General features: G+C 45.5%; 1 protein-coding gene across 1 annotated transcript in view; it reads left to right on the top strand.

Moving 5' to 3' along the window:
- Window positions 1-25,500, top strand: part of CDH4 (cadherin 4) — a 964,675-nt gene that overhangs the window by 871,194 nt on the left and 67,981 nt on the right. Inside the window, exon 11 of the mRNA XM_069650710.1 lies at window positions 2,822-3,055. Within this exon, the coding sequence (XP_069506811.1) occupies window positions 2,822-3,055 (234 nt within the window). The remainder of the gene's footprint in view (window positions 1-2,821; window positions 3,056-25,500) is intronic.

The following is a 25,500-nucleotide window of genomic DNA, read 5'->3' on the forward strand; positions in this document are numbered from 1 at the left end:
TGGGTCTCAGCGTGAGCACGCCCAGCCCCCAATACAGAAACACCTTTAGGGAATTACATCTATAGACAGGACAGAATACCGTAGAAGAGAGACCCAAGAAACAATGCACAGAAAGACTACACAGAAAGGATTGTACCTCTTACAAACTTTAATTAGGGAATTACATCTATAGACAGGACAGAATACCGTAGAAGAGAGACCCAAGAAACAATGCACAGAAAGACTACACAGAAAGGATTCTACCTCTTACAAACTTTAATCGGACCAGTAATAAACTGATGAAGCATTTAAAACAAAACGGCTTCTAATGCGTGGTGTAGGGTCCACATTTCCTCAGCCACTACCTTCTTACTTTTATGCAGGCCTCAGGGGTTGTTTTGGCATAAAAGAGCAGGCCGACGCTTTATCTAACAGAGCTGGCATTAGCATCTCTCATTAGTGCTGGCCTGCAGCCAGTGAAAATCATGGCGTGGCAGTGTAGAAGGGGCGCTTGGCCTAGTGGATTTACAATTTGAGGCAACTTCTTTGATTGCTTTATGTGTGTAAGTGTGGCGACAGTATGGCATGCTCGTCAGAGCCACATACACAAAACGTTCCAGTGTGCTCTTGTATGGACATTGGACACATTAGACAAAAACAGGCATATGTGCTGTTACGTACGGGGGCGCCACATAGACGCCATTTACCAACAGGGTGGTGACTTGTGCAGTGCACAAAACATTGCTGCACACATATCACTGCATTGATTTGCCACGGACTCCTGTCTGCATGGTGACACACAATGAACTCTCTTCCTAATCAAGGTGCCAAGTCACAATGAGGTGTCATCTGGTGTGTGCGCTAGGTAATGGTTGGCTTGTTTAGAAAAGTAAAAGACTTTTGATGTTGAGCGGATGCATTTAGTCCATGTCCCAAAGCAGCCACTAGAATACATAAGCAAGAAAATGACAGTTAACTTTCCAGGGATGTGGCATATGTAACTAAAAAGTAATATACAAAAAACGTGTTGGTGTGTCAAATAAAGAGACATGAAAATAAAGAAAATAGTTTACAACTTTTTCAGTGTGACATTTTAATTCTCTTTGAAGAATGCATAGTTTTGGTCAGCTAACTGATACTTGTGCTGGCCTGGTGAATAAAAAATCCCCATGTTCATTTCTTAACTCTGCGTAAAAACAATGGCTTGTTAAATGACCATCACTTATAAATTGCCCCAGTTGAAAGGCTGTCAGCACAAAGAATGAGGGGCACAGGGTTTGTGACTATTGAGGATATCACACGCTGTGTTTGGAATATCCATTCCTTTGTTTGCATATTCCGAACGCATTACAGTGATTATAAATGAAATAAATAAATAAAATCCACAAGTCGGCCGAAAACAGCCAGACGAACATGGCAGAGGAGCACCCACCAGCACAGCAGGCTGCTTAATCTTTTGTTCGGCAAGATCAAAGTCAGCTCTTTTGCTGATGAAGATTGGTGGTCCAAATTGATGTGTGGCGAAAGTACATCACTGGTGATTTCTGTGGCTCAATACTTCAAAGACATTGCACTCTAGTGACTAGGATACTGTTCAGTTTGTCCAAAAAATCAAAGGACAAAATTGAGGACTGTTGAAGAGGAGCATCACTTAATAAGGAACCGGCAAAGGAAATGTTTTTTAATAAAATGTTCTGTATAAATTGCAATGCAATTTAAACATGCAAATAAAATAAAAAATAAATGACCCCAGGGGCTCTCCTCACTCAATTTTTACCCCTCCCACATACCTTCCTCCTTCCTCCGGGTCCCAATACATGTTCTTCTGTTCCTGCAACATGACACGGTACAGGCCAACCACATAGAAGTAGGACTAGCATTTCACCACTGGAGCTGTAGTCCTATTTCTATGTCAGTGGCCTCTCCCAGTTTTTTATTTTCAAACTATGGTCTCCCCAAGAAGTGGGCAGTGTAAGATGCACACTCTGCCAGAAACCCGTAAGAGACTTTTGATAAAGGTAATGTGGCACCATTTCCCCAAATGTTTAATGGTAGAAAAAGTCACAGGACAAACTTTGACCATTGATACCATCACAGGAAGTGATTTTACTGAACTCTGACCCAGCTGATGAGCATTTTTGCTTTTTTGGGGAGAAGTCTGAGGTGCTCCCACTGGCGGACAGTGTGAGGCCCAAGTTCTACCAAGATATTAAATCTATCAAGGTTTAATAGACGATTCTGTTTGCAGTATACATTCTACAGGGACACACATTCACTAGCATTAGGAAATCCGGCCCGACATCTGTTGTAAAGTTCTCATGGTGGTGCTGGTGGAGTCATGGTGGTGCTGCTAGTGTCTTGGACTCTGGCAAGTGGATGAAGTTGTAAAGTTCTCATGGTGCTGCTGTTGGTGTCTTGGTGGTGCTGGTGGTGTCTTGGACTCTGGCAAGTGGATGAAGTTGTAAAGTTCTCATGGTGGTGCTGGTGGTGTCATGGTGGTGCTGGTGATATCTTGGACTCTGGCAAGTGGATGAAGTTGTAAAGTTCTCAAGGTGGTGCTGTTGGTGCCTTGGACTCCGGCAAATGGATGAAGTTGTAAAGTTCTCATGGTGGTGCTGATGGTGTCATGGTGTTGCTGGTGGTGTCTTGGACTCTAGCAAGTGGATGAAGTTGTAAAGTTCTCATGGTGGTGTTGGTGGTGTGATGGTGGTGCTGGTGGTGTCTTTGACTCTGGCAAGTGGATGAAGTTGTAAAGTACTCATGGTGGTGCTGGTGATGTCATGGTGGTGTCTTGAACTCTGGCAAGTGGGTGAAGCTCGTGTTTTTCTGTGTTCTTTCTCAGGTACCTATGCACAGCTCAATCTCCAGCTCGCCTACCTGGAAGCTGGGGTGTATGATGTGCCGGTGATCGTGACCGATTCTGGGAACCCACCCATGTTCAACACCTCCATCATCAAGGTGAAGGTGTGTCCATGCGATGAGAACGGGGACTGCACCACCATCGGGGCGGTGGCCGCCGCGGGCCTGGGCACAGGTGCCATCATCGCCATCTTGATATGCATCATCATTCTGCTAAGTGAGTATTATTGGGGTTGTGGGGGTAGGGTGCACTCATTGTGTAATGTTCAGGGGTGGGTAATGTGGTACATGGCCGGTGAATGTATGTGCTAAAATGTGAATATTAAGAGCGTGTCTGGGGACCATCCAAGCTACTGTGTGAATATTGTCTATCAGTGGGAAGTGGGGTGAGGTCAATGTGTTCCTTTATAGGAGCCAGTTAAGCACTCACCCAGACATTTCTATTCCACCCGCATCAAGGATGACCCATCCCTTCATCCTGCTGAGGCCCACCAATCGTGCACCATTGAATCGGGTAACAAACCCCCCTATTATCACAGCACCTAGAAGCTGTAGAAATCTGTTGAGAATCGCTATATAAATCTGTGATATTATTTGTTACCCAGGTAACTTGTGATAGTGGGTATATGTTATCTTATGTTATCTTATGTTACTTAGCATTTACATAGCGCCTTATATATCATTGATATGACCTCAAAGCGCTGGAAAAAACACCACATGATTGGTATGATATGATTGGTAATTTATAACGCGCTTAAGCGCGGACCCAGGGGGTCAAACCTGTGTTGCTCTGTCTCGTCTTGCTTCCAAGGCAAGCACGTTGCCCCTGACCTATCCTCCCGAGACAATATTGGCTACTGAGGGAATATTTTCCGACGGTGGAGGATGGAGGGGTTGTTATCATTTCTACTAAATGAATATTGTTCAGCTGTGGGGAAATGTAAGGGGTAAACTAAGGCCATTGATGACTGGTGGGCAGTGGTCGAAGAGTACAAAATAAAGTAGTGGAACTATGTTCCCTCTGCCCTGCCCCCTTTTCTGCCCCCCCCCATACTCACCGTCAACCCCTCCCCCCATTCAAAGCCCACACCTGGGTCCTTCCTTGCCTCCACTCCATCCTGCAACATTGTGTTTTGCAACAATTCTAGTGAAACTGAAGAAAATACAATGAAAGAAAATGCATTAAATGACATGCATTAGTGTGTCATTGTCCCACTCAGCATGCACCTTCATGCAGCCTCCCTTTCACCATCCTCGCGTCGCACCTGTTAAAAAACATGGCCTGCCACAGACACACCCCTCCCATTGCCTGCTAGCAAGTCTGAGCTTACAGCCATGCATACGCAGATCGCGATCAAGCTGGGTGTTTTGGCTGCTTGGGGATGGGTTTTGTATCCCAAGCATCCTATTGAAATAAATCATCCTCTTCCAGCACCCGTGAGATAGCGCAGTGCATTGTTGCACTGGCTTGATATTAGTAGGGCTCAGGTTCCAGTCCCCAATGGGGAAGTAGTAAAAAAAAATATAATATGCTTTGTAAAGTTGCCATCCTGGAACGGTATTGTGGGTCGCATAAAGTAAGGGAACGATGATGGGTTGCCCCAAGAAGTAAGCAAACGCTGTACCCTTTAGATCCCCCCCCCACTTTGAACCCTGCTGGTGGGTGAACATATGTCCCATAATAGGATAAGAGTATTATCCATATGAGACAATGGGCCAGATTCTCAAAATGTTTTTTGGCCGCGATGATGAGATGCGCTAGATAGTTGTCATACATGTTAAAAATCATGAAATGTGAATTTTAGGCCCTGCCATTGAAAGACACAGATATTTTGGAGCGCGGGCTGCTGCAGTCTGCTGCGTTAAGGAGTTTTTTCGTGACCACTTCATGGTTTTGGAGTTTGAGCTATTGCTCTTGTTTACAGGCACAAATGTTTATAGGAGGTGATAATAACAACGATTTGTTTGGGACATAGGGCCCGATTCACAAAGAATTACATCCACAGGGAAAAAGTCGCCGTAAGGAAAACAACGTGGATGTGGACCGCACTCGTTGGTTAAAACAAAAAAATTGGTTTATTTAATACTTTGGCAGGAAACCTACACACATCGGTTCCCAGCCAGGCGCCCTCAAGTTAGAATATGCTCTTTGGTTACATAACTAACGTATGTAACTGGTATAGCACTCTTCATGGAACAACATTCCAAAAACAATTATTGCAAGAAGATGAATCCATTAACATTTTAATCTCACAAAATGCAAAGTAAAATTTCTATACTCCAGTCCTTAATTCAAATAAAAAGATGTAACCATGGTTCTTAATGTTATGTTACTAGACATAGTTTAATAGAACAATTTACAAAACAAAAAAATGTATTTAGATCCAGAACTATGCATAGAATGATGACAGAATGTCACACATGAATTAATGATCATTTTCATGATTGAAAAAATCATTTAAATAATCAAAATTCAATATACAAGAAGTGAGTAAAATATCCTACGAAGTTCAATACGCGATGTGTTGGGTATATCTCACCATTTCTTAAGAGAATAGGATATAAACTTCTCAATGTTTCGAATTGTATGTACCTCAAAATTATCCAAAAATCTAACCTCATCAGTTTAATTCATTAAGTTCCACCTTCAAAGTTACAACAAAACATCTAGACAAGTTCATGTATCTGTAAAACAAATTAGATCACCCCTTAAAATACTACAATCTTCAGTCATACCGTGTAAATAGCGTGCAACAACTCTCGGGTAAAACAAACCTGGTTAGTAGTAGCAATCAATCACCTCAAGTCCTACCACTAGAACACAAAACACAAAACCTCTATACCTCTATACCTCTATACCTCGCACGTCCTCCAAATATGGGTCAAACAATCGTGCATAAAACATCTAGAGTTATATGTTACAGTAAGAACCGCCATCAACTATTGGTAAAGTTATAGTGAGTGTTTACCAGGTTTAACCACATAAATATTGTAGAAACGCGATATCCATTACTTCAGAAAAAAGTTAATGAACATTACATTAACACCAAGTATATGGAATTGCTTTAGGTTTAATCTCTGATCTCTTTCAAAAGTCAAAAATTGCAATTTCCATATGTGTACGGAATTGAAATGTGTGTAATTTAACAATGTTTTAATCATATTAGATGAAAACAGGTAAAAAGAGATTAAAAGATTAAAAACTCCTTCACTCAAGGCATGTGAGCATTTAACCTCCAGTCAATTCACATTATATATTCAAATTAATAATTAATTTCACATTAAGCAAATCAAATATCCTGGTTAGTGGACCGGGGTGGAGGGGCTGTAGGTGCCTTTATTCTATTAGATCTTTCGGCGGCATTTGACACCATGGACCACCCCACCATGGTCTCCCGTCTCTCTTCCGCTGGCCTATCTGGTCAGGTTTTGGCCTGGTTTGCTTCTTTTTTGGCGGGACGCTCACAATCTGTTTCTCTGCCATCTTTTCAGTTCCAACCTGTACCTCTGTTATGTGGAGTCCCTCAGGGCTCCTTGTTATCTCCCATTCTGTTCAACGTTTACATCCAGCTGCTTTTTGGCATCATCCACGCACATGGCTTCCTGTGCTACTCCTATGCTGATGACAAACAGGTTATTCTGCGGCTCGGCTGTTCAGCTGAGGAGTTGTCTGGAGGCTGTGGGTGGGTGGATGAATGGCCAGGAACTGGCTTAAGTTGAATGGGGAGAAGACAGAGGTGCTGGTGTTTGGTACCGCTAATCCTTCTCTGTTCTGGACCCCAGAGTTCTGGCCCACTGGTTTGGGCCCCTTTCCCACACCTGCTCATTGGTCAAAGACCTAGGCATCAAAGATCATGTCTTCTTTATCCATGTCGGATCAAGTGTCAGCCACTTGTCAAGAGGGTCCTTTCAAGCTGTGGACACTATGCAAGGTTTTGCCTTTTTTTCCTGTTAATTTCCAGGCCTTTGTAGTCTCCTCTCTGGTAATCAGTGGAATTGATTATTGTAATGTGCTTTATTTGGCTGCACCGCACTATCTGCTCCACCGTCTCCAGCTGCTGCAAAACATAGCTTCTAGAACGTTTCTTCGCCCCCATATGGTGCCCATATGACCCCCATTCTTCAGCAGCTCCACTGGCTTTCAGTTGAGCAACGTGTGAGGTTTCAGTCTCTGTGCTTGGTGCAAAAAGCCTTCTACAAATAAGGGGAAGAATATCTTCAGGTGAAGTTTTGCCCTTATGTTCCCCTGAGAGCACTGCGCTCCCGGTCTTCTTTGACTATCTCAGCTCCTAGGTGTAGGCTCTCTCGGGTTGGAGGCTGTGCTTTCTCAGTGGCTGCGGCACAGGCTTGGAATCCTCTTCCTCTTCACCTACGTGCCCACTTTCCGGTGGGCCTTGAAAACATTTCTTTTTTAGTTTCTTGTGGATACTCAGCCAGTGTGTACATTGCTTAGGGTATAGCGCCATGATGCTTTTGGGTGACAGATGCACTTTATAAGTATAGATAACATAACAAAGCAATTCCCATTGGGGTGACAGTTTATGTAAATTCTCACTTCTTTTCTGGACATGCACCCTGACTAGGATGACAAATTGCATTTAGCTAACAGCTGTTCGATGATGACTAAAATGGATAGCATTAGTGATTTTTCATTATTGGTACGTCTATTTGATTTATATTCTGAACGTCTGACATTTGCCTTTATAGTTGTAAGTCCTACATAGTAAACACTGCAGGGCATTTCAGTGCATACATATCACTACCTGAGTCACATGTTGCATAAGATGTTAAGTAAATAGTTTTCCCAGTTTAAGGATGTTGGATCCTACACATTTTACCAAGCTGTTACATTGTTAAACGTTTGAACAAGCAAAGGACCCTCTCTTTGTTTTAATTGTCGTGTGTTTATGACAAAGTCTTTCAGCATCTTTTTATAGAGTTATGTTTCTTATACATAAATACTGGACAGTTTGGAAAATATTTTTCAGTTAAGTCAGCGAATCTAAGAAGACTCGATTGTTTTTTGATGATACGTTTAATTGTAATGCTTTGTCTCAAATAAATGATACATAGACTACATTTGGTGAAGATTGAAATTTCAGTTGTAGAAGGGTTGTTTTCTGTGTAACTGCAGCGTTACTATGTGCCTCTTCAAGTAGCTCCCCTTTGTAGCCCCTAACTATTAATTCTGCATGTTTACGTCGTCTTTCCTGAAACTATTGTTTTCAACATACCAGTTCGCTGTTCGTAAGCTCTCAGTTCGGTTGAGTAGGGTGGGACCCTCTGGCATGTAATAGATTGTTCCCGTCAGTTTAACAGCCGGAGAAGTTCCTAAATGATTATTATAACTAATTTCTCATACATCTGGGAAATTAATCTCCGTCATGGTCCAATTGAAGATACATTTGATGTGTTCATGTGTATGGTTTAGTCTGCAAACAAATTTAAAGAATCGATGGTTCCCATGTGACGTTAAAAAAACAGAATCTATGTGATTTGTATAAAACTAGAGGTAGTGTTTCCATTCTGAGATATTGGCATACTCCAGAGCAATGTTTGCCCCCATTGAAGTACCAAAAATGTGTAAGAAATATATATGTATACATATATATATCTTTTTTTGTGGGAATTTAACTTTATTCGCTCTGATATCCTCAAAATGCCGTAAGAACCATTCAACTGCATCTGAACCTTCTGTGTTGGGAATAGATGTATACATATTTGTGACATCACTAAAATGTCTAGATTACAATCAATCTCCATGTTATCCAGTTATCTCAACAAAACAAAAATCTGTTTCTTTCAAATATGTATCTGTATTTGTATAGAAGATTGTAAGCTAAAGACAATATTTCAGCCTTTGGTTGTGGTAAGCTGCCTGTTGCAACAATGGTTGGTCGTCTGGGAGGATCAGTAGCACATTTGTGTATTGCTGCAAAATGCAAAAGATAGGCTTAAGGGGACATGGATTAGCAAGAAATGTGTTGGTGGTTCCCAATATCCATGCCATTTATTCAGCTTCATCCAAAACGTGTTTAGATAAATCTGTTACATCTTTAGTAGGGTCACGCTCTACTGGAAGAAATGTATTAATGTCTTGCAATTGTCTCAAACATTCCTGATCACATTTATCAGCATCTATCATTACAAGTATCCCGTCTTTATCAGCTTGTTTAATCATAATTTCTCAATTCAAAATTGAGGTAGGTGTAAATTATCCCTGCGACCACCGCCACCCACAAGTTCTGCAAGCATGCTGGTTCACAAAGAATCACAATTGTGGCACATACAATTTGCACCTACCATTCTTTTTGCCCAAAAATGACCCTGATTCACGAACAAAAAAATCCAAACTCTCGATCCAATATGTTTCTTTTTGATCCAGCTTTTTCAACAGATTCTCATGGGCACATTTCCTTGTAATAACATCCGCTATCTGAAATCTGATTCAGTATAGATCATTGTCTTGTCTCAATCCAGTGTGTTGCTACTGCAGAGTTACTGTTTTTTATCCTTACACATGAGCGATGCTCATTCCAGCGTTGTTTGCATAATAGTGTCAACTGATCCATGCAGTACATCCCACATGGGCATTTCATAGCCAAGATAATGTTCTTGGTGTCGCCTCAGGCATAACTCTTAATCTTGATACGTTCCCTGATCGTGGGTGGTTCACAATGTCTCTCTTTGTTACGAACCCGCAGTTGGTACAATGTAGACAAGGAAAGTTGCCAGTTTGTTTAGTGGATCGATTTTTAGGAATGGGTCTAGTATTGTCGAAACAATACATGGTAACATTTGTTCCTGAAATTGGTGTCAAACTTTGGTGAACTCGATCCACTTTAAAGGGGAAATGTTTTTTTTAAAGAGAGTAGAAGTTTCTCCTGTGGCTTTGCTTGTTCCAAGTGTGGCTGTTGGGAACATCAGGAAATTGTCACAGCATCAGGTTTCTATTCTTTGTTTTGTTTTGTAAATCGGGTTTCACCATGGCGCGACCCTCATGGGCATTGTCAATCCATTGACCCTCCCATCCCATCAGTCGCAGATGGATATTTTATCATTGTGCCTGGTTGCATATCGCCTTTTTCACTGTTTTGCAAATCAGATACAATTTGCCCCATAGTTTCGATTACATAATCGTCAAATAATCCTCCTTAAAACTGTTGGCAAGTTTAGAAAAGTGGCCTGGGACAACAAAGTCTGACTCCTTTATATGCACAAATACGAAATACCAGTAGTTCATGTGACCTGTGATCAAAAACACAAAAACTGTTCACCTACATACAACACCTTTTATAACTTGCAAGATCCAGCAATGCCCTTTGGAGAGATGCACGAGTTCATTGCGCAAGCAGTGAGTTCCTTTCAGAGAAGGATGTGGGTACATCTGAAATGGGGGGTTGAGTACCACCCAGATAGAGGCAGCCCTATCATAGCCAGGGAACAGTGAGTTCAGTTGGGAGAAGTGTTGGTACATCTGAACCTAGACAATGACTGTTGCTCTCAGACAAGCAGACCCAGTTCAGTGCCAGGGAGCATTGAATTCCTTTCAGAGAGAGGTGTGGGTACATCCAGTGCTGGGTCTCAGCCCCGGCACTTCTTTTTCACCCCAGCCCTTATTTCTAAGCCCAACTTGATTATGTTGTGGTGTTTTGGCAACTTTATTATTTTAACTGTCGGTCAGTCATAATAACATAACAATCACCAGCAGTGTGCACTGGCCAGAGTCTCTGCATCCTGGGCTTGCTCATTGTTATTCACAGGGCAGGACTATTTATCCCATTCATGAAAAACAATGAGATGCAAAGCGACAATCCTGGGCACTGATGCTGGCCTATGTCCACACACTGATCCACTCAGCCTGCATGCCATTGCTGCAAATTCTCTGGTGTAATAACCCACAGGGTGGGATGACAACAACAGCACAGTTACCAGCCAACACCCCCAACACAGGGGCAAAGTCAGTGAAAAGACCCATATCTAACAGGAGAGACAGTCATGACTGCTAACCTGTGCAAGACAATCTTGTTGCAGTGTTTGACAGAAAACTCATCAGTTCAGTAATGATTTTGCCTACAATTGTCCATCAATTTACCATGGGAGGAAAACATTTGTGCTCTTTATTCCTGTGGTTAGATGGTTAACATGCTCCACTTGACACCGATAGGGTTAGAGCAAAATGGTAATGATATTGGGCCTCACTATAAGTTTGGCGGAATGGGTTTACCGGCACCAGTAAAGGTGCCGGTGCCGGTAAACCCGTTCTGCCCTATTACGAGGTCTGCTCGCGGGACCCGCAATGGGCGCCTGGAAAAACCAGGCGTCCTTACCGGGTCCCGCAAGGGGACCAGGGAGCTAACAATGGGCCCGTCATTAACGGGCCCGTTGTTAGCTCCATCCCCATTCCCATTGAGCCCTATGGGGGCTCGAATGGGAATGGGGATGGACCGGGTCCGGGTTCCTCGGACGGGGAATTACCGGGTCCGCCAAGGTTGCGATGGCCCGGTAATTCCTCATTCGAGGAACCCAGGCCCGGATTGCGGTATGGAGGCAATCATGCCGCTAAAAGCGGCATGGTTACCTCCAACCTTCTAATGAGGCCCATTGTGTTTTAAAGATACACACAAACATTTATTTTATTTCAAAACACAACTAATGTGTTTTGTTGATTTCACCCCCAATGAACCAGTGGAATTTGGAGCTTTAACCCCAAATATGTTGACAGCGTATGGAAGAGCCGTGTGACACTGTATGGAGCAACCGTGGGTGGTGTCAACAGTAGATGGCGAACTGCCCTCCCCCATGCAAGAAAATTAAGCAGTAGGTACATATGAGCAGTGACGTTGAGTATCGCGCAGAGGTAAGTTGCCCTATCAGCACCATCTGAACTTGGACAATGACTGTTGCCCTCGCAGAGGCATATCCAATTCAGTGCCAGGGAGCAGTGATTTCGTTTTAGAGGGAGAAGCCAGTACATCTGAGCCCGGGCGATAAGCATTCCCCTGTGATCGGCGGGCCAGTTGAGGGCCAAAGTACTGTGAGTTCCGGTGAGAAAGACAGTTCTGTACATTGGATCCAGGATGATGTGGGCCACCACATGGGAGGTGGGCCCTTTCAGAGCGAGGGAGCAGTGATTTCTGCCCTGCGAGGATGGGTTATCCATTGGAGCCTGGAGGTTGTTGAGGGAGGCGGGCCACTTCTGAGCTAGGGAGTAGTGAGTCCCTTTCTGAGGGAGCTGTTGCATCATTAGATCCTGTTCCATTGAGAAAGACAGGCTTGTACGTCAAGGCTTGGATGATGAGCGTCGCCCTATGACAGGCCAGCCAGATCCGCGCCGGGGTGCGTTGAGCTCCCTTGGGAGTCACTAGCATGTGCATCTGAGCTGTAAGGATGAGCGTCGCCCTATGACAGGCCGGCCAGTTCCGCGCCGGGGTGCGTTGAGCTCCCTTGGGAGTCACTGGTCTGTGCATCTGAGCTGTAAGGATGAGCGTCGCCCTATGACAGGCCGGCCAGTTCCGCGCCGGGATGCGTTGAGCTCCCTTGGGAGTCACTGGTCTGTGCATCTGAGCTGTAAGGATGAGCGTCGCCCTAAGACAGGCCGGCCAGTTCAGCGCCGGGGTGCGTTGAGCTCCCTTGGGAGTCACTGGTCTGTGCATCTGAGCTGTAAGGATGAGTGTTGCCCTGATGGCGGCCGGCCAGTACCATGCCCAGTGGCAGCATATCTCCCCCAGCCCAGTGAGAGAATGCGGTCAACACTTTTATCCTCCGGTGGCACCAGTCTGTTCTGAGCCACACAATGGTAGGGATTTGTGCATCAGGTGTGCGATCCTGATACATTGCATGGTGTCCCATTTAGTGTGCATTAAATTGAGGGGCCAGTGCTTAATTTGTAAAAGTGCCAGGGCCCAAATATTTTTTAGCACGCCTGCAACACTGCGGGTGGGCATCACAGCTGGCACCACCCATAGCTGCTCCGCACAATGTCGACATGTTTGGAGTTACACGACAGTCGATACCTGCTCATTGTGGTTGATGGATGAACTGACTGTCACCACGTCATAATTAAAGTGAGGCTGAGACAATAAGTGACAGGGCCGAGCCCTGGCAAACACCACCACAAATTAAGCACTGGTTGAGGTTCCTTGGCACCGGCTTGAGGTCTAGGAAACCCTGTTTAGGTCAACACACACTGCTGCCAGGAGCTCTTTTTGACCCCCGAGGTGATATGGTGCCACGTGGCACTACATCTGTGGACGCGTGCACTCAACCAGATCAATAAGGATCTTAATGATATTTAATGTGCCTCGTAGCTTCAGTTTTTTTAAACTGTGGTGAATCACACTGTGGAAGACGCAGGCTCCCGGCGTTTGGGTTTGAAGAATACCCCTGGTCACGCGGTGAGGTAGGAACAGGACAGAGGCACACCTAGCTCAGGAACTATCAGCAAACTCCTATTACCCAGTAATCGACCAGCCGTCCTTTAGATGGTATTTAACAGCACCACCGTCACATTTTACCTTTGTATGTTTATATGTAATGGATGACATGTTTCGCTTCCCACCTCTCCAGTGGAAGGCGGACGGGAAGCAGTAGCCCCTACTTCCTCCAAGGTAGCTCCCTCTCCGCGAGTGGCGTCTCGTGCCCTAGCTCCTATCGCGATTGCTGACGCAGCACAGTTTGCTCACTTGGTGGAGGCTAATTAGCATAGGTGGGCGGGGTCTCCGAGCACTATTGACCAGATCACCAGTGGGATGCTATGTAGAGCTGATAGTTGGTGGGAGCTGGTACAACTCACTGTGCTTTCCATTGTTGGTGGCATTTTGTTATGGGGGCCAGACTGCCATTTCCTCAACCTACCACCGCACCCAATCCTCCAATTCCCGCCTATTACCTGGCCCTGCAGCCCCCTAAAGAATGCTGCAGAAAATGTAGTAATCATCAAATGTGGTGAAACAGCCAGGGTGAGTTGGGTGGCTACCGACTGGTGGTGTTGAATTCATGAAAAGTATAGCCGTGTGCAGACGACATGGCTGATGCCCTCCTCTTCGCAGCAGTTCTTGCTGCCATGTGAAACCCCATCTTTACACAAAAACAGTTGATTGGTGGTGCTGCTCTGTGTGTTCCCTATGGAAGCCACTTCCTATTGGGCCTTCGCTTCTGACATGCTTGGCCAGGAGAACTGGCTGGGTCAGGGATGTGCACCGGTGGGAATGAGGTTTCCTGAGGGAGTGAGCATGAGTCAGTGGGGGAAACGGATACCCACCCACTCATAGCACTTCGGGACACCAACGGGATTTTTAAACAATACTGAGTCCTGTACTGACTGTACTGCTGCCTGGACATGGATACACAATGAACTAGGGCTCCCCTTTGGGAAGATCCAAGACCAAAGTGCTCAAGGACCTTGGTAAAGATATGGGCAAAAGGAGCAGAAGGGAGGAATAAATGTAGGGGCCTTAATTGCACAGTAGTAGTGGAAGAGATGATATGCTTAAAACACTTAAGATGACCTACCACGATACACAATTCCACCCCTCAGAAACAGGGAAAATGTCTCCTTAAAGCATCCTTAGCTTACCTTTCAGTAGCACGGACTGAAGACAAGGCTTAACTCGGGCAAGCAAGCTGTAGAATGCAGAAATCACCAATCACAATGCAATATATTAGCCAAGAGATCAAGAATACCAGGTCCAGTCGAAGTGTCATTTACAAAGAGTTCAAATGTACACAGTGTTTTCTCTATGAGATCAGGAACGAACAGCAGACATACGAAAAATATGGCCACAATTATATAATATGAGTCATTGGGGGTTTATTTAAAATGGTTTCCAATGGGGCAGAGGGAATGTTGGTCAATGTGAGGAAAGAAAAAGTCAGACCCTATTTTAAGGATCGCCATGGTCTTTTTAGCAGGAATTGGATCAATAGATCGGCCAGGCCACAAATGACTAGGTCAAGCTTTCGGTGTGGACTTCGTCTAGAGGAAGAAGTTACTTTGCAATGTAATGGTTTCCTTAAAGCTCAGTATGACCTGAATGGGTGTGTTGGAGCGTATGCGCAAAGCGGGTTTAATGGCTTTAGCTCTGATGGCAGCAGATTGCTGATGAGCCCCGATGATGAGTGAACCCCAGATGAATGCGGTAGCACCCAGGTCTTTGATTTGATAGGTTATTTATAAGGCTCTTAATACCCAGAGGTTTCTAAGCGCAGATCCGGGATCAAACCCGTGGTGCCCCGTGTAGTCTTGATTCCAAGGTGAGCACGTTGCCCCTGAGCTATCCTCCTGAGACCATCCAATATTGTGATTTCTCAGAACTCACTATTGGCCAGTGGTCAGGTTGCAATCAGAAGATGGGTTCAGCTTCTCAGATCATCTTGCCCAGGGCTCCTGAGGAACGGTCTTAGTACAGCTGAAATCACCCACTTTCGGTTCTGCTGAGTTTGTCTCCTTAATTCATAGATTCGGGAAACTGCAATGCTCTCGGCTGCAAAATGACACCACTGTTTCAGTGCCCCCTTACTAAATGCCTATGCCCGCTGCTGCTGGGTTCTGGGGAGTGGCGCATCCAGTTCTGAAAGCAATCTATAGTCCGGCATGGACCCAGGCGAGGAAGGCAGCTCGTCGTCTTGGCAAGGAGGCAAGGTACGCCCAGAGATATTCCAAGGCCGCAGCCTGGGATTGTGTAGGAACATCCTGACTCTAGATTGGTCAGGATTTCTTGGCGCTAGCCTGATCTGTTAATGATTTTCCTGACTATGTGCCCACCCACCTTTTGCAAGGGTGTGGTATAAGAAGCTTTCATAGAAACCTGCTTTCTAACTTCTCCCATTTTCCAAAGGGCCACAAACAGCCTTCCTGAGTGACTTGGTTCTCAAAGTCTGCTCTGGCCGCTTGGGAATAGGAGGTGCCCTCCTACGGGCTGATGCCACGGTGTGATCTCTCTTTGATGCCGGGGAAAAGCACACTGCATCCTGCGTAAGTATGGAGTAACAACCCCTCCTGTTTGGGATGCACCAAAAAATCCTACCTTCCCTACCTGGGATTTTCCATTCAGCTATAGCACGGTTCTGCAACCTTTGCTTCTCGAGATGTTTGGACTACAACTCCCATCATGCCTCACCAAAACATATGCTGGTTAGGGCTGATGGGATTAGTAGTCCAAAACAGCTGCAGAGCCAAAAGCTGTAGACCCCTGAGCTACACATAGAGTAGCTGAAAGTGCAGATGCTTGAAAACTTCAACACTGTACACTTTTAAAGGTAGTTTACCACAATGGTAGGCCTTGCTAGGCCTTTTTACAGAGAGCACCGTAGTCCTGTTGCCAAAGTGGCTGGAGAATAGCGTTGGCGCTCTTGCAACTGGAATACTTTTGGAATCGGGGAAAAGGCCCATGCCCGACTTCAGATGAGTTCCTTAAAATTGAGCAGAGTGGGGGCTACAGAAAAGAGGCAAATTGACCTCCTGCACAAGGACTCCTTTTTTAGAATGGATATGATATGATAGGTTATTTATAACGCGTTTAATACCCAGAGGTTTCTAAGCGCGGACCCGGGGATCGAAGCTGTGTTGCTCCGTGTCGCACGTTGCCCCTGAGCTATCCTCCCGATCCGATGTGTGGGCGTGGGCAAGGCATTAGTGCGTGTTCCATGTGGACACGATCGCCCCTCTGTGTGGGTTGCCACCTCTAGCTGCGGCATGAGGCGTGAGTCAGGGTGGTTAGCGCCTTGCTTGATCATTACTGGGGTTCCCCTCCAGCGCTAGACTATCTTTGGGCTTCAATGCATCGGGTTTGAAGGTTGATTGCGCCGTTCCTTCGTCCCTGGAAGAAACATCCTCCTGACGTGTTTGTTTTAAGTGCTCATTAAGAGTACTTATTTTTTGACGCGCTCCAGAATGCTCTGATGTTCGCTTGTTCATAAGCTGTAAGAGGCCGCACCAGGCATGAAAGACGCTCATTTGTAGTGAGCGGGTTCTGTTTGGGGGAAATGTTTGACACTGTTTTGCTCAATTCTTAGATGTGTTTTGACTGCTTGGGAGAACAAGCTGATAAAAAAAGGTCGACTGATGAGTGATGCAGCGGCTTCGCGATAAACTCCACACGGAAGTCAGTGCTCGTAGAAAGGGCAGGCGGAGAACGCTGGATACAGCGGCGGTAGTCACTCTGCGGAGAAGGGACCATGCAGCCAGGAGGGGATCAGTGGATTCAAAGACTACTGCGTAGGCACTCTGCTGAGAAAGGACCATGCAGCCAGGAGGGGATATGTGGATTCAAAGACTACTGCGTAGGCACTCTGCTGAGAAAGGACCATGCAGCCAGGAGGGGATATGTGGATTCAAAGACTACTGCGTAGGCACTCTGCTGAGAAAGGACCATGCAGCCAGGAGGGGATCAGTGGATTCAAAGACTACCGCGTAGGGACTCTGCTGGGAAAGGACCATGCAGCTAGACGGGTATCAGTGGATTCAATGACTACCACGTAGGCACTCTGCTGAGAAAGGACCATGCAGCCAGGAGGGGATATGTGGATTCAATGACTACCACGTAGGCACTCTGCTGAGAAAGGACCATGCAGCCAGGAGGAGATCAGTGGATTCAATGACTACCACGTAGGCACACTGCTGTGATACGACCATGTGTGGGCAGGTCAGAGTCAACGCCCCAGATGGTCCAGATAGAGAGCAGAGGGTTCAACGACTACCGCGTAGGCACTCTGCTGGGAAAGGACCATGCAGCCAGACGGGGATCAGTGGATTCAACGAATGACGGATCAGCAAGACCAAAGTGGTGTGACTAAACCACTAGACTACAGGAACTTCTGGGTGGAACAATTGTGAATATTCCTGCCCGCATTGTACTCTGCAGAAGAACAGCTTCGTGCATCGTGTAGATGTGCACCTTTTCTAGTGTACTTGCAATATTACAGGAAGCGCCTCTTTTCTTTAATATTTTATTAATTAATCTCCTGAAATGTAAATGCAAAAGTTCATTTATGGGCTTTAGCGGTGTGCTAAGAACAATCTTCTAAGTTTTCCCTCACCTCATCAACTTATAACTCCCCCATGCGTGCACTCCGAAACAACCCCCACCCCTCCTCACCCCCCTATACCTGCATCCAGGGGTGTTGCTAGATCTGCAAAAGATCCGGGGCTACGCTAATTTTGGGACTGTCGGAACTGGGGGCTAGCTACCCTTTTTGGTTGTAACCCCTGAGCTTCTATCTGCCCCCCCCGAAGTAACTAGTAACGCCTCTGCCTGCATCCCTCACCCCGCCCCCTGCTACTGGTGGCATCCCACAGCTAATCATTTCCATTTCCAGCACTGGATACTGGAGAAGTTTCCAGAGCAAACCTTCTCACAAAAACACGTGAATGCCCCAGAGTAGCGATTTCATTCTGAGAGACACATTTTTTATGGCATTGAATCCACTGATCTCCTCCTGGCTGCATGGTCCTTTCTCAGCAGAGTGCCTATGCGGTAGTCAATGAATTCACTGATGCCCTCCTGGCTGCATGGTCCTTTCTCAGCAGAGTGCCTACATGGTAGACATTGAATCAACTGACCCCGTCTGGCTGCATGGTCCTTTCTCAGCAGAGTGCCTATGCGGTAGTCAATGAATTCACTGATGCCCTCCTGGCTGCAGGGTCTGTGTTTCCTGGGTCTGTCTATTCACCGAAACAGCACAATTTCCCTGTCGAAAAATCTTTCCTTAAGAGAAACTGTGTGGTGCAGTCAGAATTGACACTCGTGTGTCTGTGGCAGGACCCTTCTGACTCCGACTGTTAGGTGCGTCACAGAAAACAATGGCTGGGAAAGTAAAGGGAAGCATCTTAATTAAGTGTTGAGGCCGGATCTGGCGGGCAATATCGGGTGTTATCGGCCTGAGGCCCGATTTATAGGCCTGAGTGAAGCAAGAGCATTTAACTAGTGTCCCTGTGCTGATAACACCTGATCCGGCCTGCCAGAAAGAGTGTTAATGATATTAGCACCCCAGGTTGCCAATCCGATAACCCTGAGTGCTGAGAGCCTTGTGGCATCCCGTTCATTGAATGAAAATACTTCAGTAAGATGGCTGCCATGGATGTGGAAGGCGAGGCTCCATACGGAGCCCCTCTTCCATTTCCATGGTGGCCACAACTGACCCACCCAGCCCAGAACATCTGCAGCCAAGAGCCAAAAGCAGCAAAGGGCAACTCCCCATTTGGGCCTAGAAGGGCTGGAAAGGGCTTAGGGACAGAATCCCCAATCAAACCAGGGATTTACCAAGCTCACCCTTCACCTGACTCCCCCTTGACAGTACAGGGATCATTCCACCCATTAACAATCAATCAAATAGCAGATCTTCTGTTACCACACAGGACTAAGTGAACATGATGTTTTCGGTCTATTACCTGTCTTTTGGTCACTTATAGCCCCTTTCTAGCCCAACTCAGAATTCATACCTGCTCCTTCTCAACCAACCATCTTCCCCTTCCCTATCCACTTATCCACCTACCCTCTCTATTCCGTGTGCTGCACCCTTTCTTCATCGTCCTTCACTTGCCTTTTTTCAATCCTTTATCATGCACCTTGACTTGGCTCCATTCCTCCTTCGACACATTTTCCTCCTTCCATTCTCTCATAACCTTCAGCCTCAACTCAGTCTAACCTCTGCCTCAATCTCCGGCCTCTGGATGTCCCTCCTTTCCCCCTGCACCCACACTCCTCAAACAAAATGTTTGCATTTTGGCAGGATCTCCAACTTTGTCAATCCGCCTTGCCTACCACACAACACCTGGTTCTCTTGGCCAACCCCTAGCACCCTTTCAATTGGCCTCTGAAATGCACAATCCCACTGCAACACATCTTTCCACATCACTGACCACTTTGACACTTATCACCCTCAGCTTTCACTTCTTACTTTCACTGAAACCTGTCTCTCCCCTCATAACTTTGCTACATTAGTGACTCTGCTACCTTCTCCCTCTCTCCCTGACATATTGGGAAGGGTGGCAGTGGGGGGTTCCTCATCACTGTGGCTTGCCCTGATCACTATTCAAGAGTCCCCTCATACACCTCTCACTGGCCTACCTCTCTATCAACCCCCTGGTCATCCCAACCCCTTCTTCCCTGATCTGGGCCTTCTCCTTGAGTACTTCCTACTGACACCCTTATTGTCATCATAGCCCAATGCAGCCACCTGCCTTGAACTTACCTCACCTCTGTCTGACCACTCCCTCTACTCCCTCCAGAACAGTCCTACTCACTCTGGTGAGAACTCTCTTGACCCTGTCTTTCTCTCTAATTCACTCTGCTCCTCTGACATCTCCATTGACCCCTTTCCCTGTGATCACTCCATTGTTCACTTTAATATATTGATGAAATTCAGACAGGACTATCTTTCCCCTTACCCTGATGAGGCGAGGACCCCTCTGCTGGCTCTCTCCCCTTTTCATACCTTTTCCATTCACTGTGCTTTCTCTGACTTTTATAATGCACTTATGAATCAATTTGGCCAAGTCTGATCTGCTCACACACATATTCACACCTTCCTGTCTCCTTCCTTAGCCTTATATCACCTCTGAAATTCAAACCCTGAATGAAAATCATGCACTGTGACCTTTGCTGATGGTGCAAATGACTGACCTCTGCCCTACTACTTTTCTGCAAAATTCATTTGTTGCCCTGACCTCTACACTGGACTCTGCCAAATCCTCCTACTTCACGAAGCAAGTATTCTCCCTTTACAATCACCCCCGCATACTTGTATCTACCCTCCAATCCTTACTCATACCGACCAAGCCAATATCCATCCCCTCCTCCCTTTCTGCTGATGACTTTGCTCACTACATTTCCTGCCAAATTTGCTTAAATTCATGACACGCTCACAGCCCTCCAATCTCTCCCTCCCCACCCCTCCTTCTTCCCATCACCTCTTCCCCACCTCTTCTACTCTTCTACTCTTGACTACTCAAACATCCTTGCAAAATATCTCCCAGTATCCCTTCTTCCCCATTTTTCAAAGGTCCTTGAGTGGGTGGTCTTCAACCGGTTCACTATGTATCTTCATGGCCTTGGAGATCCACTTCAATCTGGCTTCCATAGTAAACACTCTACCAAGACTGCAACTTTCTCTCTGATGCTCACCACTCTAAACTCTCTTCTAAACTCATCCTTTTGGACCTTTCTACTGCTTTCAACACTGTCATCCACTCCTCTCTCCTCCTCAATCTCTTGGGGTTCGCAAATCTGCTCTCGCCTGGATAGTCTGGAAGGTGGATCTTTTACATTCTCCTGAAACTCACAAACCTCTGACCCCACCCCAAATCCTTTCCTCCATTCCCTCCTTCGCCCAGCCAACTTGGAATGGATTTCCAACAGTTTCACTGCAATTTGTCACTAGATGGCTCTCTGTTGCCTCATCATTCTTAACTCTTCAAAAATGGAAGTAATTTTTCTCGCAGCATCCAATGTCATCCATACCCTCCCCTCTCCTATTCCTTTCCCTTCCGACCATCTTGAGCCCTCGCACTGCAACAATCCATCACTACCACTATCGCTTCTGCTTGTATTAACCTCATCAACATTCAAAACATTCTTCCAATTTCTAATTACTAAATGAAAACTCTAATCTCCACCCTTGTGCTCAGCAAACTTGGCTATACTTCAAGCCTACACTTTGGGCATCCTTTCTACTCCTTCCTCCCTCTAGACAAAGGGCTTCATTACGAGGTTGGTGGTAGTCATGTCGCTATTTGCACCATGACTACCACCAATAACGGTACTGTGTCCGGTTTGGTGAGATGGGGACTTACCGGTCCAGTCTGACCTTTGCGGGACCGGTAAATCCCCATTCACCAAACCATTCCCCATTCCCATTTGAGCCCCCATAGAGCTCAATGGGAATGGGGAAGGCGCTAATAACGGTACCGCAAATAGTGGTACCGTTATTGGCTCTGATTTCCCTTCACGGGTCCCCTCCATAACGCCTGGTCAGACCAGGCGTTAAAGGAGGGACCTGCTAAGGGAACTCGTAGTAGGGCGGTAAGGGATTACCAGCACCGGTCTCCTTACCGGTGCCCGGTATCTCTTACCGCCCTACTCGTAATGAGGCCCAAAGTCTACAACTTTAGTACCTGTACTCTCTACAACCTACCCAGACCCTCCTCCATTTCTACCTACCAACCAAATTCTTGTTGGCTCTCCATGCACACCCGCTCCCTTTTCAACATACTTCTCCTAGTTTATAAAGCTATCAATGGTCTTGCTCCTCAGTACCTGTCTGATTGTATCTCTGTTAACTCACCCTCTCATTCCCTCAGATCCTCCACTGCACTCACCCTCACTGTCCCCTCCCCCCATGCCTGCTATCACTTGTGTTCCTTCTCTCTACTCGCCCCGCTCCCATGGCAAACAAAGCCAACACAAATGTGGATCTCTTCAAAGCTTGCCTTAAACTGCACATACTCGCTGAAGAACAAGCTCCCCCGGCCTTCTCCTCCATCCCTCCAACCTGACCCCACAACTCCCTCCAGTGACATTTAATAATGTAATTGTCTATATTTATATAGTAGTCCTCTTTCGTTTGAAGCAGTTATCCCCCTAGGAAAATGTTACCTTTGCAAGTCACTTATTTTCTTATACATATTTATTCTGTTTGCTTTTGTTTTATCCCTGGATGTGTCCCACTTTTGTACACCCTTATAAGATGGCTCATCGCTTGTTCTCATCTTTGTGCTATTGTACAGGCACCCTTCACGGGAATGCCTCAGTTATTTCTACGGTACGACGTCCTTTAATCGCGGGATGTTTTTTCGCAGGGGTTTTTGCTGCACATTTTTTTCTGAAAAAAAACATCACATTTTTTAGGGGGGGTTAGTAAATTATATGTATGGGGTGTGGGTGTTTGGGAATAAATACAAATTAAAGAAAATCGGGTGGTTAGGGGGGAACCCCCCAAAAATTATTTTACAAAAATTTGATGGGTTTTTTTGTTAAAAAAAATCACGGTAAAAAAACCAGCAAAAAACATCCCGTGATGAAATGACATGGAACCATCTCTACATGTTTTATTGTAAGTAATATCTGATCAAAATTGACATCCCTGGTTCTTCAAATAAATACAAATACCTTAACTAGGACATTGATGCAGGATTAAACGAATGCGCTCTGTCATCTTTTCTTTCTCATTCGTTTCCTCCTGGATCCTCCACAACTGATACCTTTAGTGTCACCCGTCTTGGGGTTGCATCACGCCCTTCCATGTCTGTGCTTCCTCCATTACTGGCTCCCAGAAACACTGAGGTTTTGTAACATATTGTTTTTTTATCGACCTGATCCAGAGGGACATAAGTCTGCTGTAAACGCGAATCCCTCTGCATGATACCCCTACAGATCTAAGACAAATGTTAACAGATATCGGCGCTATTTGCCCTTTCAGAGTATTGACATTTTCTGATCTCCAGTAAGTAAGAACGAAGGATTGTGCATGGTTTCACAGTATGATGTTGGACTACCGTCAATATCCACTTTTCTTGTATTATTGTCCAGCACTGCTAAGATTTATGAGGCAACGGACACTTTAGTTGTCTAATTAAAATATATGTAGACAATGGGCCTCATTACAAGTATGCCGTTGCAGTGTTCATGTGCCGGTAATTCCATTTACCGGCAGATTACTACACCGCCATACTCTGATTTGGTGGTGGGGTGGCCAGAATTACCTCCAACTCGAAGATGGAGGTAATTCCTACACTCCACCATCGAAAACTGATGGTAATACCGGCAACCACCCCCCCCCCATGGAGTCCTATGGGAAACCATGGAATGGGGATTTACCGCCCTTACCGGCACCAGTAATCTTCCGGTAAGGTATTACCATTTGTTGGTATTCGCCAGATTTACCGGCGGGATAATACCAAACCTGTAATCAGGCCCAATGTCTTGATATTAAGGCCTACAAATAGGGTCTCTACCGTAATTCTACAAAGTCAATAAGGGTAACGTCCGCTCGCCTACATCCTCTATCTTTTTCTTTGAGTCAATGTGAGGATTCTTGGTATCAGGTGATTATTCTGCAGATAATACACGAGGAAAAACGAACCGATCGTATTGTCAAATGTTTTCTTTCCAGTGTAATTTGGTGCAAAAAATGCAGGAAGCCACAGAAAAGCAGAATTAATTGTGTGTGATTTACTATGCTGGGAGACCAGGATGCAAGTTGAAAATAACATGGGAAGCAGAAAAAAAGATGAAAAAAACCCAGAAAGCTGAAATGCAAAAAACAGGGGATAAAAGGTGGCGAATGGTCAGGCGCTGAAAGGGATGTTATGCAAGGGTATTACCCCATTCTCTCTCATCCGCCAAAACAAATATAAAGGATAGAAATGAAACAATTCTATGTTCCAGAACTAAGTCACATGAAACCAGAGTCTGCCCAGACTCCAGTGGGAGGGCGGCTGGTGCAGATGTGTATGAGTTCCCTTCCACAACAGGCAGTACCAAAACCAATGTGCTATTTCCATCACTCTTCCTTGCTTTGTGGGATCCGTCTGAGCAAAAAGCTTCCTTTGATAAGTGATGACCTGGCACAATTCTACCGGAAATACAGTACAACCCACCTGCATGCAGAGGGTGGGTGCAGAAGTCACTGAGGTCATTCAGACATGACATTGGTTTCTTGTTGTGGAAGTGATGATCCACTCTCATCATCATCCGTGTCCTAGAGGGAGGACTTTAAGAATTGGGCAATATGGTCTTCGAGGACTGAAGCGGGTCATTTTCCAGGGATGGCGCTGAATCATTCAATGGCTACCAGAGTGAAGAGGTTTTGATGGCATCTCATGGGTTTGTCTTGGCGAAGGTTTTGGCTACACTACTCCCTTTGTTTAGTCTCGTTGAGGATTTATATGCCGGGGGGCTAGTGGGGGGACTCCCTGGTGATTTAAAGAATACTCCAAGTCTTGGGTGCATTTTAAGGAAGTGAGGGATCTTGATGGTTTCTTTATAGATTTTGAATATCTCTCTGGTACTTCTGATGGATAGCATCACTGGGATGGAGATATGCATCTTTGTCTGTCTACAGATATCTTTTCTGTTTCCTCCATGACGGATTACGGATGCCAACTTGCCCTGTGCCCTTCTGATGTCTTAGAATTTCCTCCACCCATTTTAGTTCAGTTAAATTTCGATTTTGGGTCACATATTTGGGGGTGGGTTTTTGAAGGATCATGGACATTTGTTTTTATTTGTGGTTGATGATAGTGAGTACATGTTTTGAAAATTCTTGAGTTAGGCTTGAACGAGATTTTTTGCAGTGACTCACAGACACTGATAAAGGACCTCAAGAAAATGAACTGGGGCTTATCGCTTTGCAATTCATACAAGTGAACAGACCAGTGGTGGGCTTGTGGGGACGGGTCTTTGTAGTGGGATTTGCAATGAGATCAGAGAACATGATGCCTGAATTCTTAAATGGTTCCATGTAATAATGTTGGCACAAAAATATCGCCATGCAAAATATCGCCGAAAATGGTCGTTTTTTGTGGCGACATTATTGCATGGAACATGCGGGGGACACCCCCGAGCCCCCAATTTATTTATTTTTTTGTTTTTTTTTGTTGCCCCTGTCGCCATATATATGGTCACCTGAATAATATCGCCACGACATTTTCCCGGCGATATT

This window comes from Ambystoma mexicanum, chromosome 3p (assembly GCF_040938575.1).
Source record: "Ambystoma mexicanum isolate Mex_15411 chromosome 3p, UKY_AmexF1_1, whole genome shotgun sequence".
NCBI lineage: Eukaryota > Metazoa > Chordata > Amphibia > Caudata > Ambystomatidae > Ambystoma > Ambystoma mexicanum.